The sequence below is a fragment of the Eptatretus burgeri genome, chromosome 5 (genome assembly GCF_056783735.1).
Source record: "Eptatretus burgeri isolate ZD-2024b chromosome 5, Ebu_testis_v1, whole genome shotgun sequence".
NCBI classification, from domain to species: domain Eukaryota; kingdom Metazoa; phylum Chordata; class Myxini; order Myxiniformes; family Myxinidae; genus Eptatretus; species Eptatretus burgeri.
The window spans coordinates 48,394,192-48,410,664 of NC_140965.1; the positions used below are offsets into that span (position 1 = coordinate 48,394,192).

General features: G+C 42.2%; 1 protein-coding gene across 6 annotated transcripts in view; it reads right to left on the reverse strand.

The window, feature by feature from the left end:
• LOC147026386 (epiplakin-like) overlaps positions 1 to 16,473 on the reverse strand; it is a 201,391-nt gene that overhangs the window by 69,415 nt on the left and 115,503 nt on the right. For 5 of the 6 annotated variants that reach the window (XM_085881775.1, XM_085881774.1, XM_085881773.1 and 2 more), the window contains one exon: positions 1,571 to 1,632. In XM_085881775.1, the coding sequence (XP_085737901.1) occupies positions 1,571 to 1,632 (62 nt within the window). Of the gene's footprint in view, positions 1 to 1,570; positions 1,633 to 7,655; positions 8,169 to 16,473 lie in introns of those variants that run through there. The other variant, XM_085881777.1, reaches the window with a different exon arrangement.

Sequence of the window (16,473 nt, forward strand, 5' to 3'; positions counted from 1 at the left end):
TCTTTATTATAAAAAGCGAATAAGCTCAAAATGCTTTTAATGCTCACCCTGTGCTCGTGATTATATCTCATATCGATCTTATTCTTTTCAGATGAGAAAGACAAGTATAAAACAAACTTTATTTGGGACTTTTGCTACTACGTGTGTGAGGAATACCTCAAATTGCCCAATGTGTGATGAATATCATTCTGTTGTGAAAGTCTTTCTCCGTTTTGATTCTAGTTGTTAAAAAGCAACACGAATAATGAAACGGATCCAAGACAGTTTGGTGATGGAGGGTTTGGCAAAGCCAAGTGCCCATTGCCATTTTCAGTGGTGGTCCATGGTACTGCCCTGTGCAGATGTCTACTCAGTGTCGATCGATCAAAGGACATTTACCAAGGTCACTGGCTTTGTAGTTGACCCCTGAGCCAATAACATCCACAATAGAGATATAAATCAGAAGAAACTAATCACCTAACTCCTGTCCAAATATTTATATTACCACATTTACCCCAACCACATACCAACAAACGTAATACTTAAAAGGCAACAGTTCTTCAACTACGAGATAATATATAAAGCTGGTGGGATAGCTCAGAGTTAAAACACTCACCTTTGAACCATCTAGTCTGGGTTTTACTTCTGACTACAAACTGTCACCATGGTTTTTTTATTGGCAGGGCATTGCACATCACAATGTGCGCCATCTCTCAGACGGACGTTAAGTTGGGGAGATGCCTCCCGGCATTGGTCACTGGTCGATGTTGAAGACCCCAATGTGTCTTTTACAAAGAGTAGGCGATTGTCGCATCCAAAGCAAATTCAAAATTCCTGCTCTATCCATGTGGAGTCCTTCCAGGTTACCTGGCATTCATTGCCCTCTAGGCACTCTCAGTGCACAAAAGGAAAGGACTATCAACAGCATACCACATTATCCGATTTATGACAACAGGTTCCCTATCATCATCAATGGACTTGTACAGCCTTGTAGACTTGTACTTGTACAGAATCAAACAAACACGTCGTTTCTTTCATAAATATGCCCCTCAAAACAATTCTAATAAATCGATTGAACAGGAACTGCTATTCCTCATTCATTACATTAACATTTAAAGGATGTTCTAAAATCTAAATACATTAATCTTACAACGACCTATATACTCAACATTATAACATAGCAAACTCTAGAATACTTGAATGCCTTCTGTAAGAATTTGAGGAATTTGTAAATGACTGACTCATTTTATGGATCATCCGCTGGACTCTGTTGCTCATTGAGCTTTCGACACAGAACCTCACCCAATGGCAACTCCACAACCTTAGCCATGGATCCATATCAGTAGGTTGATGACCTCAGCTGGATCCAGTCAATCCGGGTCAGCTCAAGATGATTATATTTTTTTCTCAGCCCACTATTTTGTTCAGTTTTTTTTTGTTCCAAAATCACAATCAGCTTATCTGAAATCATGACCACTCTCCAACAGTCGGTCTCTGGTGGCATTGTGCAAAAAATCTGCACACAATATTACTGCACTGCTCAATGCAGGCCTGTGCTGCTATAGCAGACCAAAGTAAATAATCATTTTACCTTACTGAGATGTGAATTCACCCACTTGGTGAAGGTTTTCTTCTGCACCCGTTCTCGCTCATCTGGGGACCAACAAAAGGGGCAAAATCAGTACTCGAGCATTTTAGACATGTGCAAACAGAGCAGGTGGAACATCTTGTTCTCATTCTGCACTTTGTTCACAATGCCAGTGGAAGATACAATGGCTCAGCAGTATGCAAGTTTCTACTTCTCATATATGGGCCATCTACATATTACATCTATACTAATAAATGTCATTGTGTGTGTGTGTGTGTGTGTGTCTCCTCCATAACTCCAAAACAATAAATATACCATCAGAGATGGGGAATCCCCCACCATTGAAAAATAATTGAAATCAGATAAGCGGTTTTCCATTTATTACAAAAAACATTTTTTCAAGATGGCCGCCCCAGTCGGCCATCTTGGATCCGTCCACACCCAAAATCAATGGGGTTCTTCCTTTTCAGGTGGTACATATGTGACCCAAATTTCAAATCGATATGGCGAAGAGTTTATGAGTTATCGCACTCACAGCTATAAATGTTGACGCCTTGCCAGCCAGCCGGACGGACGGACGGACGACCGGACGACCGCCCCAGTCGGCCATCTTGGATCCGGCCACGCCCAAAATCAATAGGGTTCTTCCTTTTCAGGTGGTACATATGTGACCCAAATTTCAAATCGATATGGCGAACAGTTTATGAGTTATCGCACTCACAGCTATAAATGTTGACGCCTTGCCAGCCAGCCGGACGGACGGACGGACGACCGGACGACCGCCCCAGTCGGCCATCTTGGATCCGGCCACACCCAAAATCAATAGGGTTCTTCCTTTTCAGGTGGTACATGTGTGACCCAAATTTCAAATCGATATGGCGAACAGTTTATGAGTTATCGCACTCACAGCTATAAATGTTGACGCCCAGCCAGCCGGACGGACGGATGAACGGACGACCCGGGTGACAACAATATCCCCCTTCCACCACGTGGCGGGGGATAAAAATTAACAGACTGAAACTTTACATGCATATGAAGAAAACTCCAAGGAAGTGCAAGAGCAAAAATTGGGTGTTTGGGTTATTTAAAACATGCCTTTTGAAGATATTTAACAGCCTTATTTAAATATATCCTTCAACAGGCGATCCTCGGCCACCGCAGTATCTGGGGTCTTAAGGCATTTCGTGGGTAACATCGCTGGAGTCTGAAGTCGCCATGTTTTTTGGCCTGCTCAACCATGCCCTGACTTGGAACAGGCCGCAGCGATTTCTTCATGATAAAGTTATTTTTTCACTTTCCTCACTCATATTATCGAATGCCTGTTCATCATAGCTATGAATCGTCATATACATCGCTTTTGCAAGGACTATAGTTTTCAAATTAGAAGCTTGAAGCGATTTCAGGCATTATATGATACGATTTTTTTCACGATCTCCTCTCACGGATAAATTAAAGTATATCACCGAAATATTATCTCGTTTTTGAGGACCGGATATTGTCCGGACGAAATGAGTGTCAAACTCTGTTGTGAAATATGATAATTTTAAGAAATAACGAGTCTTATAACTAAGTCAATATTGCTACTTACTTTAAGCAAGCAAGGCTATGGTCCCTCCTTCTCCATAGATACACAAGAAAATGTGAAATTTCCAAAACATTAAACTTATCTTTTTCTACCGTTTGGACAATTATATCAAGTGAAGAAAAAATTGAGTATTGTCCCAAAATTAACCACCTTCATTGAGCTATATGATTGAATGCATTCACTGCTACACCTCACGCTCTGTCCCCCAGAGGGACTGCCTACCCATGGCGTCTGCCAGATCTATGTCTATGTTTTCAGAGGTTTCGCGAGGTGCTCCACAGGGAATCAAAACAAATCTAGTGAAAAACGGATGTTAAAAAAAATTAAAACGTTTGCGTGGACCCCGAACCGATGTACATGTGATGCGTGCACAGATGAGCAGGCAAGATAGCGGATTATCTGCAATGTTTATATTACGGGCAACAAGTCCGTTCCCTCCTTCTTCATAGATGCACAAGAAAATGTGAAATTTCCAAAGCGTTAACCTATCTTTTTCAACTGTTTGGAGAATTGTATTGAGTGAACAAAAATTTTTGGAACATGCCAAAATTAACCAGCTTCATTGAGCTGTATGATTTAATGCATTTACTGCTCGACCTTGTGACCTGTCCCCCAGCGGGACTACCTATCCATAACATCTCCAAGATCTGTGTCTATATTTTTCGGAGGTTTTGCGAGGTGCTCTACAGGGAATCCAAAGCAAATCTGGCAAAAAAACGGGCGTTTTAAAAAAAAGGTTATGAGGTTTGCGCGGATCTCGAACCGATTTACCAGGTGACACATGCACAAATGAGCAGGCAAGATGGCAGATTATCTGCAATGTTTATTTCACAGCCGATTGAAGTTTGCGATGTCTCCAGGGTTGTTCTGAATTAAGCTGTAACACTTTTATAGATAAAGTCATTGTTTGAATGAATTCATTTTATTTCATTAACTCATGCATGCGCAGTGAAGACCGGCTTTAAAGTTAAAGGGGTCCTGTATGATATGCAATGACAGCCTGGCCAACCATTTCCGATCAACCATTTAATTGGAGTGCCAGCATGAGTGCTCAAGCCACTTGCCGAATGCCTTACAGTTGATAGCAGTACCGAGTTACGTTCTTCTGAGCAAATCGTTCACTCACTGCAGACGCTTTTGCCCCCCACATTATTTATAGCGAGTGATTCGTGCTCTGCCGCCCAGAGTGAGTGGTTCACTCACTGCGGATGCCTTTGTCCGCCACGTCATTCAGAGTGAGTGGTTCATGCTCTGCCACCCTGAACGAATGGTTCATGCTACGTGCAATATTAACGTGTTTTCTAAATGACCAAGATTTAAAAAATTCCCACCTATCACATGCAGCTGTTTATAAAGATTGATGTTTATGAACATATCCCTGAAATGTATATATATATATAAATGCAACATTGTTTTTTGTTGAAAGGTACTCATGCTTTTTGAGTTGTTGCCGATATCAGCCAATCATAAAGCATAGATATCTCTATCTATCTCGTATCTTTACTCTACCTCCTCCCAATACAGTGCAGCACCGTCCTCCCACACCTCTCTCACTCTCCCCTCTCCTCTCTCACCCTCCCGTCCCCTCTTTCTCTCTGTCTGTCTCTGGACATATCCGGATGGTGGTTATGTCTGGATGGTGTTCATCGCCGGACGGGTCTGGGCAGAGGTTCGTCTTCTGACGTTTCCGGGCAGGAGTTCGTCTCCTGACGTGTCCGGGCAGGGGTTTGTCTCCTGACGTGTCCGGGCAGGTGTTCGGCTCCTCACGTGTCTGGGCAGGGGTTCGTCTCCTGACGTGTCCGGGCAGGGGTTCGTCTCCTGACGTGTCGGGGCAGGGGTTCGTCTCCTGACGTGTCCGGGCAGGGGTTCGTCTCCTGACGTGTCCGGGCAGGGGTTCGTCTCCTCACGTGTCCGGGCAGGGGTTTGTCTCCTGACGTGTCCGGGCAGGGGTTCATCTCCTGACGTGTCCGGGCAGGGGTTCGTCTCCTGACGTGTCCGGGCAGGGGTTCGTCTCCTGACGTGTCCGGGCAGGGGTTCGTCTCCTGACGTGTCCGGGCAGGGGTTCGTCTCCTCACGTGTCCGGGCAGGGGTTCGTCTCCTGACGTGTCCGGGCAGGGGTTCGTCTCCTGACGTGTCCGGGCAGGGGTTCGTCTCCTGACGTGTCCGGGCAGGGGTTCGTCTCCTGACGTGTCCGGGCAGGGGTTCGTCTCCTGACGTGTCCGGGCAGGGCTCGTCTCCTGACGTGTCCGGGCAGGGGTTCGTCTCCTGACGTGTCTGGGCAGGGTTTGTGTCCAGACGGGAGTTTGTCTCTGGACCTGTCAGGGTTGTCTCTGGATATGTCAGGGCAGGGTTTTTCTCTGGACGAGTTTGTCTCGAGACGGGTCGGGCGGTAATTAGCGCTCCACCACACATCTGACTTTCCTTCTGCCACCCCTTCTCGCTCCCCTCCCTCCTCTCTCCCCCACTCCTCTTTCTCTCTTCCCCCCTCTTTTTCTCCCTCCCCCCTTTCGTATTCCTGTCAGAGAAGCGATGGGTGGTATTTGCTAATCATAAATATAGTGGAGTTTTAATGCCTATACATTAACCCTATGCTCCATAGACCATCCTACCCCTCCCTACCACTACCCCCTTACTCCAATCTCTTCCAAACCTCCTTTGCTTTCCCTTCAACTTTTCAAAACACTTTCTCTTCATTTTCACAAATAATATTTTCATCAGTTTCGGTCTTCTATGATCGACAGCTATCACTTTGTATTTAATTGCGCACGATGTAATGCTTTTACTTTTAATCAGGATGAAAATTGCTTCAAATCAGACACTTCAAAATGTTTTAATACACAAAAATTATGAGACCGAATCCCAACTTTACCTGAAGAAGACCAAATGCAAATGTAATAAAATATTTAATCATATGGATGTTTTAAAATGTGGATGAAAAAGAAGGCCCCTTAAAACGCTTTTGTATAATTAATTGTAATGTAAAGACAGCTGAAAACAGGGACGTGTCAAAGCTTTTTGTCTTGCACTATGCAAGACAAATACAAAGATCCCAGAAATCAAAGATCAAAGCAATTTATGCTCAAACATGGCTATTAATTGGCTCACCACGTGACTGTCACTGATTGGCTGATGCCGCTGCACGTCATAACTGCAATAAGGTAAAACACGAGAACTACAGCTTGAGCTGGAGTTAAAGTTGAAGGAAGTGAGTTTTGCTTTTTGAGGAACACAGGAAACCTCAATCTGATACCTAATACAGAAAAAATAATAATATACAGCATGTTCCAGGTGTTGTTACACCCTGATAGCAAATAACGTTCTGCGTGGTTGCCTAACAGGTAGGCCACAATGACAGACACCGGTAAGTAAATTGTGAAACAATATGTCGCAGTGAGTACTTGGGCTCGTGAGAGGCCAAACAAAGAAAACAATGGCAGCCGTTTGTCAACGACCGAGGGACAGATTCAGAACACCTGCACCACATATATAAACATCCATATTGTGTTGCGAAAATAAACTTTTCACCTGACGTCTGACGGACCAGCCGAGGAGTGTACGAAAGACGAGAAGGTGTGGCACATGCACAGGTGTTGCGGCATCAAATTTCAATGGGGTTCAAAAAAACAAAAAAAAAACATGGGAGCAACAATTAGACATATGGACCACCCTGTAAGAGTGTAACGTATACAACGCCTGACTCGGTGGTCAATGCTATAGCAGCAACCACAGGTTAAACCTCTTCAGTGAATAGGGCGTATACACCAATGGACTACAGTAGGAGTTGCCATGACAAGAACATCTGCTTTGTCATCCATAAATGAGGCGGTGCACAATGACCCAACTGTACAAAGAATGATGACAAAGGATGATGATTATAACATTATTCCTTTTTCCCATCTTACTCGAAGATTATGGTTTATTTCACGCTTTATTAACCCTTTCGGCTGCCACCATTATTTTCCTTTGCAGCGTTTGAGATATATTGTGTACAATGAAATGTAATGCTTGAAATTTGTCGCAAAACAAATTTCATAATCACATTATATTTGCTGCCTCATTTATTGAATTGGTTGGGATCTGGATTTCCATCGGATGCAGGGATGGGGTTAAAGGAAAATCCGAACTGCATGGATAATAACCATTATGAGCAATGCAGCTACATCCTTGTAAGGTGAAGGGTTTTTTATGCGGATGAGCTTTGTGTTGGACGAAATACTCATAAAATGATTTTCATTAATAGAATACAATTATATCGGCAGAACTAAACTGTGTCGCGTCATCTATAGAAATAGCACAATATCCTCAATATAATAATAACAATAATAAAAACACAATAGGGTAACAGCCTGTAAGGCCTGGTACCCTAACAATAATAATAATAATAATCACAATACCAGGAAACAAAAGGTGCATTGCTTGACATCAAGGTACATCCGACACTCGTTAACACAACATTAGAGCAAGGCAGACGAGACTGCTTCACACACATCACCGATACATTACCTCTTCTCAACTCCAACGACTCCATTCCCCTGTACACCCTCTTCCTGCCATAACGCTTTGAGGCCATCGCCGCGGAGCCTCAATACCGGCTGAGTGCTTGCCTTAGCTAATGCGCACAAAGGATATTTGGTCAGAAAAAGTGAGATCGGCTCAGGGCGTCACCAGTCACGGAGAATCAATGGCAGTGCAGCCGTCATGCTCATCTCATTCCGTTTAAAAGAGCTCGGTGTATGGAACGAAGGCACTTTTCCTCGCCCCACCCGTATTGTAGCAAGATAAAGGAGCGTCCTCTTATGTGCGATGTTCCGATATCGTAATGGATAAGGCTCGCCTCGCTCTTCTCCCTTACATCGCAATGCGGTGTTTGGGTTCACCACTACACAGCACCTCCCGTTGTACCCTTCTCCACCCTTTCTATAGCCTCCGTGTGCTGTAGAGCCAATTTGACTTCACTCGACATGCATACCAATTAGGAACCCTCAACTCCACCAAGTCAGAGCCCATCGCCAACACAAATGGATTCCTTGCGACCTTAGCTGGAACGACAAATTAAAGTTCTAATTGCTGGGTGGAGTGTTGTTGATTCAATGAGATTTGTTCTAAAAGAGACTTAAACATGACAAAACCTCCTCATTGCATAGATTAAAATGATGAAACCACTATCGTTACAGAAGAGACTTCTCACACATTTTGCCAAAAAGAAAAATTCTTCAGCACTGAAGACGTCACAGTCTGATAATGTCATTACTATTGTAACGACATCATCAGACTTTGCTCGAAACACCGATACTTCGGTGGAAGAGGAGTCAAAAAGATTTCCCCATGACCTCACAGGAATGAACCTGCACCAATGAATCTCAGCACGAATGCTAATCTTTTTCTTCATACTTTCCAGCCAGAGTCACAAATATTTCCCAGCAATGGGTGAATTTCCTGCTGCCATTGAGACAGAAGTCACAACTAAAATTTAGCTCAAGGATAAAAAAAAACATACCCTAACACATGATTGGACTCTGCAGTAGTTCATATATGTACACGAAATGGGTCACACTGACAAAGCATTTTGTTACCACACCCTTTCCTTTCAGGGTTACCACAACCATTTCCAGTGTACTTCATGCATTGATCAATTTCAGTTTTTCAGAACAATAATTATACGAGATGCTTTATGTTCGATGTGTAGTGGATGAATGCAGTCGTCATTATGGCCAACAGGAGCTTGCTTGCTGCACATTGAGGATCTGCATGCCTTAGTCCACAATAAATGCCCTGTTAAACAGAGGTCATTCACAACAGAAAAATAAAGGTGAAAATACAAACAAATGGACAAATACTTTTTGGGGGGGTATAGTGATGTCTCCTAATGTGTTTGCCATGCACGTGATTTATGTAAAAGCTCAACTCTGAGCGTTACATCAGTCAAAAACTAAAGGCAACCTCATATGTACTGAAAAGAGAGTGGACATGTCCCCAAACCAGCTGATGAAGTGGTGCAGCCATATCGAGAGTACTTTCAACAAACCATTAAATGAATAGAGTTCCTAAGAAGAATGGGATTATTATCTTGTTTTTTATCTTGTTTTTTAAAAAATCTTGTTTTTTAAAAACATTATCTTGTTTTTTAAAAATTATCTTGTTTTTTAAACATCTTATTTTTTTTATTATTATCTTGTTTTTTAAAATTATCTTGTTTTTTTTAATTATCTTGTTTTTTAAAAACATTATCTTGTTTTTTAATCTTGTTTTTTAAAAAACATTATCTTGTTTTTTAAAAAAAACAAAAAATGTAAGCAAGCAGACTAAGATACACAGGAATTTTACCATCATAAATGGAATTGAATGAGTATGGGAAGGGAATGGAAGAAGACGAAAATAGGTTGAGAGGCGATATTAAAGGGAAAAAGGTCCGAGGGGAAGGGAGAGGGGGTTGTCAAATATATATATATATATATATATATATATATATATATATATATATATATATATATATTTTTTTTTTTTTTTCCACCAGCTTCACAGTCAAAATCATGACTTGTGTTTCAATGGCATCAAGAAACTCACTGCTGCTGGAAAAAACAAGCAAACATATAACTGGCTGGAAACTAAAGAAGAAAAGGCACAAGAACATTCCTTGTAGTTGGTGGACATTTTAAAAATTCTGCCTCAAAGAAGCAATACGAAGGAAAATGGGTGAAGGGGTGGGGGGAAAAAAACCCCACCCACCATTTTTGTAACCTTATTAAAAAATATATATGAATCACGTCATTCTTCTTATCATTATTCTTCTCTTCTTCACTAAAAGTGTAACCTGCAGCAAGAAGTTTTTTCACATCACAAGTGAAAACAAACGAGATACAGCAGGAAATGAACTTAAGTTTATTCTTTCTTTGGATTGAATCACAGACATTATCAAGTACAACATCAATGTTTCTTTCAGTGAAACAAATATTCAAAAATGGAAAAGTATGAATACGACTCGACAAAACAAAAAAGTACACTTCTTATTTTTGACATTTATGAGATAAACAGAGCATATAATGTACTTCGTTTGAATATACATGATCTAGGTTCGTGAAGGAGTGAAGAAAATGATGACTGCAAAATGAAATTGGTGGGTCAGTCTCATTGCCTTCCACTGGCACGTACCATTCCACCTCCTATCATAAAGTTAATAAAGACCTGCACGGTCTTTGATGAAAGGTACTTTGTGCTTTCTAACCTGTGTGTTTGTGTGTTTTTGTGTGTGTGTGTGTGTGTGTGTGTGTGTGTGTGTGTGTACATATATATATATATATATATATATATATATATATATATATATATATATATATATATATATATATATATATATATATATATATATATATGTATATATATATATATATATATATATATATATATATATATATATATATATATAGATTGGGTCCATACTCTGTGCAGAGCATTGGTGCTGCTTAAGCAGTCTCCTTGACTATTGGGCACAATCCTGAACGGGTCGCCACTCCGATCCAGTACACCAGCATGCTGGCACTCATTTTGCCAACCTCGGAAGGATGACAGGCCAAGTTAACCCCACCTGGAATTAATTCAACAGCAGAGCGGGATTTGAACTCAAGACCCTTGGATCCAATGCCCGTGACCCTAACCATTAAGCCAACACCAGGCATCATTATATATATATATATATATATATATATATATATATATATATATATATATATATATATATATATATATATACATACATACATACACACAAGCCGGTAGGCGGACATGGGGAGTCGACTACCCAATAGAACCTGATGTGATGGGCCCGTTCGATGGGGAATGACCTGAGGATTAAGCACAAGAAAATTCATGATTCTAGCTTCAAGGGTTAATGCTGCAGATTTTTTTTCTTTAAAATACCCCCATATTTAGAGGTTTATCGGCCGTTGCTAGGCAACGGAGGGGTCCATAGCAACGTTTCTTTCTCACACATAAATAGGACATACCATGAACCTACCATACGAGTTTCATGTATATCTGACTCATACTCTCTGAGATATAACGAACTTCGTTTTTTTATTGTTTTCGACCAGGGTTCATTCAAAGTCTATCTTCTCCGACAGTTTTCAAAGGATCCGGCTGTACATTTTTGACAATATGACTGAATATACTGCCCACAGTCTCTCAAGCCTGGTGTTGGCGTAGTGGTTAGGGCAGCAGCTTGGGATCCAAGAGGTCCTGATTCAAGCCCCGTTGGGCCACTGAATTAATACACCAGGGGGTTGACTCAGCCTGTCATCCTTCCGAGGTCGGCGAAATGAGTATCAGTGTACTGGGCCGGTGTATATAACCCAGTTAAAATAGGTGTACCATATCCCTGTGTCGTAAAAGGCGACCAGGGCTGCGTCAGGAAGGGCATCCGGCATAACACATGTGCCAAATCACGATGCGGATCATACGGATGATCCGCTGTGGCGACCCCTAACGGGAGCAGCCGAAAGAAGAAGTCTCTCATGGCCCGATTTTTGATTTTCGAAAAAATACATTTTTTATGATTTTTCAAAAATTTCAAAGTCCCGTTGCTAGTCAACGGTGGTGTCCATAGCAACGGTTCTCATTTGCACACAACTAGGTCATGGTATGAACCTACCCTCCAAGTTTCATTGAAATCGCCATTGTATTTACGGAACACTGGACCGAACAGACAGACAGACAGACAGACAAACATATCGACGGAAATACTGATAATAAGAGTAGAACAAATGAATTTTTTTTTCGACGAGATCGACTACCCAATGTGTGTGTGTGTGTGTGTGTGTGTGTGTGTGTGTGTGTGTGTGTGTGTGTGTGTGTGTGTGCGTGCGTGCGTGCGTGCGTGCGTGAGTGCGTGCGTGCGTGCGTGCGTGCGTGCGTGCGTGCGTGCGTGCGTGTGTGTGTGTTATACACGAGGACCCCGACATTCGTGGGGGATATGTTCTGGGAAAACTCCTCAAATGTTGAAACCGCAAATGTGGGGGTGTCGTTTCGATGGGAAATGGGGGGATAGGTTCCGGTGATTTCCCGACCCATGCAAGATCTATGAATGTCCCTGTTGGGGAAAATCTCACAAAAATGCAGGAAAATGCTGTGGAAATATACAAAAATCCATGAATGTCGGTGTAAAATCTGCGACGATAATGTAAATAATGCATGCATTGTGGATAACTGCAGGTGGGGTGTGTCGTCTGCGCATTGTTTGTGGGGGATTTTTACGGGTGATGCTGTATTCGGCAGCTGATAATAGATGGGGTGAGTGATGTCATTTTGTAATTAGTCCATATGTAGCTAACTACTAATTAATTACACCAATCGATATACTGAATGTTTCCATTCTTTAATTCACAGGACATGACATCTTTCCTATCTACAGGTATATTCTGCTGAGCGTTTTTTAAAATGTAACAGCTCAGATGGTGCCATTTGTAGCAAGATGGTGATTTACACTAAAATGCGCTGAATGTTTCCATTGTGTAATGTCTGTATGTGGTGACCTGGTAATTACTGGATACATCAACTGATACTGTTGGTGTCTTCATTCGGTAAGTAACTCACGGGGGATGGCGTCATGGGGAATGACGTATTACACTGGTGAGACATCCTGCGAAACTATGTATGCCGCAAATACAGTACGTACATAACCATGTGTTTAAAGTGCACCTGGTGAGACATCCCGACCAATTAGTCTTCCTGTTTGCCAAATTTACCCGTGCATAGAGCGTTTTCACCCTTACCCCCAAACGCTTCCACATCCTCACGTCATGTTGCTCCCCCTTTTGCCCCCCCACCCCATTCATCCTGATGCCCCTTCTGCTAGAAATGTCACACACGATGACAGGCTTTGACAGGCCGCTCTGTTGGGGAAAGGGGGGAGGGGGGGAGGAGAATGGAAGGAGGGCAAATTTTAACTTGAACATTACCCAAGTAAAAACAAGGACAAATGTGTCCAAGAGCCACGTCATAAAGGTTTTCTCTTCATCAGAAGAAGAACAAGAAGAATAAAACCAATGTGACCCACAGGGTGACCCGTATCTTGCCAAAAGGTGACCACGTGTGACTTCTTTAAGGTCACACTGAGGTGAACAGAGCTGCTATCCACCAGGAGCGACTCCTTGAGGAATATCTGCCTACGAGAAATTCCGATGAGAATCGTTCTACAGAGTAACCATGAAAAATATGCGTTTGCCTCATAACGTCACCAAATGACGTCATAATGTCTCAAGCTTGACATATCTAGAAAGCACTCATCGCGGTGTTCAATTTGAGGTACTACACGATATGGTTCCTAAAACTTGAAAATTTGACCTTGGGGTCAAATATGTTTGACCTCAGGCGCTAACCATGAAGGTCAAGGCCAATCGCCACCAAAAACTAATCAGCTGAGCGCCAGACCATATACTACATTCCCATAAAGTTTGGAGACGATTCGATTAAAATTACTCAAAAAAATAAGGGTTTCGTCGACTCCCCTGATTTGCGACAAAGTGACCTTGACCTTTGACCTTGACCTTCAAAATTTCATGCGCTGAAAGGGACCTCTATAGGCCTCTGATATGCGAAGTTACAAAAATTTCCAATGATAACTGTGCTCTGCAGAGTGATTTATACGTGATTACAGACAAAAAAAAATAAAAAACATATGAAGGTCAAGGCCAATCGCCACCAAAAATTAATCAGCTGAGCGCCAGACCATGTACTATATTCCCATGAAGTTTGAAGACGATCCGATCAAAATTACTCAAAAAATAAGGGTTTCGTCGACTCCCCTGATTTGCGACAAAGTGACCTTGACCTTCAAAATGTTGTGTGCTGAAAGGGACGTCTATAGGCCTCTGATATACGGTTACAAAAATTTCCAATGATAACTGTGCTCTGCAGAATTTTTTATACGTGATTACAGACAAACAAACAAAAAAAATAAAAAAAACATACAAGCTGACGAACATATCTTGCAAAAACTTCGTTTTGGCAAGATAACAAGAAGAAGAAGAAAAACGCGGAGCTCTCTTAGAACCAGCGTTCGCAACACGACGCGGCTGAAAATGAAATTGTAATGTCCTCTGCCACCGTGAGGTGACACTAGACTGTATACATTTACATAGAGAATTTATGCCCACCGTGCCCCACCACACCCCTGCATGAGGCCATGTTCACAAAGCCTTGATTACCCCCCCCCCTGGAAACACACAAAGTTGTATTTGTACCCAAAGGGTCTAAGCTGTCGTCTAAAGGGTCTCAGGGTCAAAATGGTATAAAGAGTGAAAGGGATCTCCGGGGTCTTGTGGATATTTTGGTTATTGAGGGTATTCTGGGTCCTCGAGGTCTTTTTTATTGGACCAGTCCACCTTGGAGAGAGAACATGCATGGACACATGTTTCAGGCTTATTGGTCCTCCTCCTTATAAAGGATTCCTTTTTATATAAAAAGGTTTAAAAAAAATCAACATTTAAACAGAGCATACACATGCACCCCAGCCTGAAGGCTGAAGTACATGGTTGATTAAACATACACATCCCAACCCCGAAGGGTCAGACTGCATGGTCATACAATTGGACCACTCAATAGGAGTAGGTCCCCATGACCCAAGCAAGGAGCAAAAAAATCCTGCCCGAAGTGAACTGGCGAAACCCTACAGGATATTAAGTCAAGATTATACCCCATCACTGCCGTGGGTACCAGGTTGTAATGCAATCCTACAGAGTTGTAACTTTGTTGAGCTCATGCCTAATAGGCAAAGCCTATATAACTGTTTAGCCAGAAGAGCCTCTTAAAATTTAAATTGTTCCTTGCTACCCCCAGAACTCTTTCATACACCACAGACAGGTTAATGTGTAGCAGGCATTTCCTGTTGGACTGGATGTAACTGGTTTGGCACTTGGTTTCTGGTACCAACTTACAGCATGGCACTAGTCAAGGAGAACAAAAGGCATGCCCTGGAAACTTTGTAGCACTACATTACTTTAATCATCATGCTGCACAAAAGAAACAAAAGTAGAAAAAGTAAAACAAGAAAAAGTACAGAGTGATTGCAAGGAAAAAGCAAAATAAAATTATGTATGGTTGGGAAAATACAAAAAGGATTGTGGAATGAATCAGATAAGAGACTAATGAAGGAGAAAGGAAGGGTTAAAGAGGAACCCATGATGTATAGGAGATATGTAGAACGAGGTACAAGAGAGACGCTTGGCCGGGCAATTGGTACTGAAGAAGGAATAAATGGTGATAAATACGATGAGCATATCATGCCCTGGAAAAGCAAGTGCGCAAATCAAATACAGGTTTACGATGTATTCTTATCCATTGTGACTCAGAGATAACACCTGCTTTACGTTTGTTATATAAAATATATCGAACCTCGAATTCAATATTTCATTAATTTCCCTTTGCAAACATGAAGTTGCAATCCCAACCTCCCACTCCCCCTTCCCATCGTGGTGATTGGTGCGGAGTATTCCACATGTGCGGAAGGGGTCCAAACACACTGCAGTGCGGCTGCACACCACCAGCAATCATTCACCACCCCGGTGCGCTTGCCAGATCTCACGAAGCGTCATTACAGGAGACACCGAGGCATGGACAAGTTATAGCGCTTTGGCCTTGAGCTTCATTGGTGAGAACATTGTGGTCTCAAACGACAAAGAAGGACAGGCAAGTAAAGCTGCCGCAGCACATGGTACTCCACCCAGTACGAGGCAGATTTGATGAGGCAGGGAATAAGCAGCAGGAGAGAACGGCCAGTAAAATGGTGAGATGATACAAGCAAAAACTAAAATCAACAATCTTTATAGACTCCACACATACTCATCCACAAACAATGAAATTGTTAATACAAGACTTTTACACAATTCTCTTGAAGGATATGCTGCATGCTGGTGTATATCCGAAACGGCTTGTGACGTCATTATAAATTGATGAATTGGAAGACCCAGATTAGTACCTTTAGACGCAAAGTAGTTTCTAAGCAGAGAGAGTAAAACACTTCGGTTGGAATGAATTAAATGAGCTATATTAAGAAGGTATCAATGAAGATCTATCAAATTTATTTTCCTGATTTTCTATTGGGCCAGGCCGTTGCTTCATGAAGGACAAACCCAGCAAACAGCTCCAACGAGTTTGCGAGGATGTGCGGATGGGAGGCTGTGAGTGGGGACAGCTAGGAGCAGAGAGTTAGGTTGGGGGTTCTGAGGAGTGTTTAGTGGGGAGAAAAGGGGGGGGGATGAGAGGAGGTATTAACTGCAAAGGCGGAGTCACGTGGGTTGTTGTCAAATCAGAGGACGCATGAGTGTCAAGG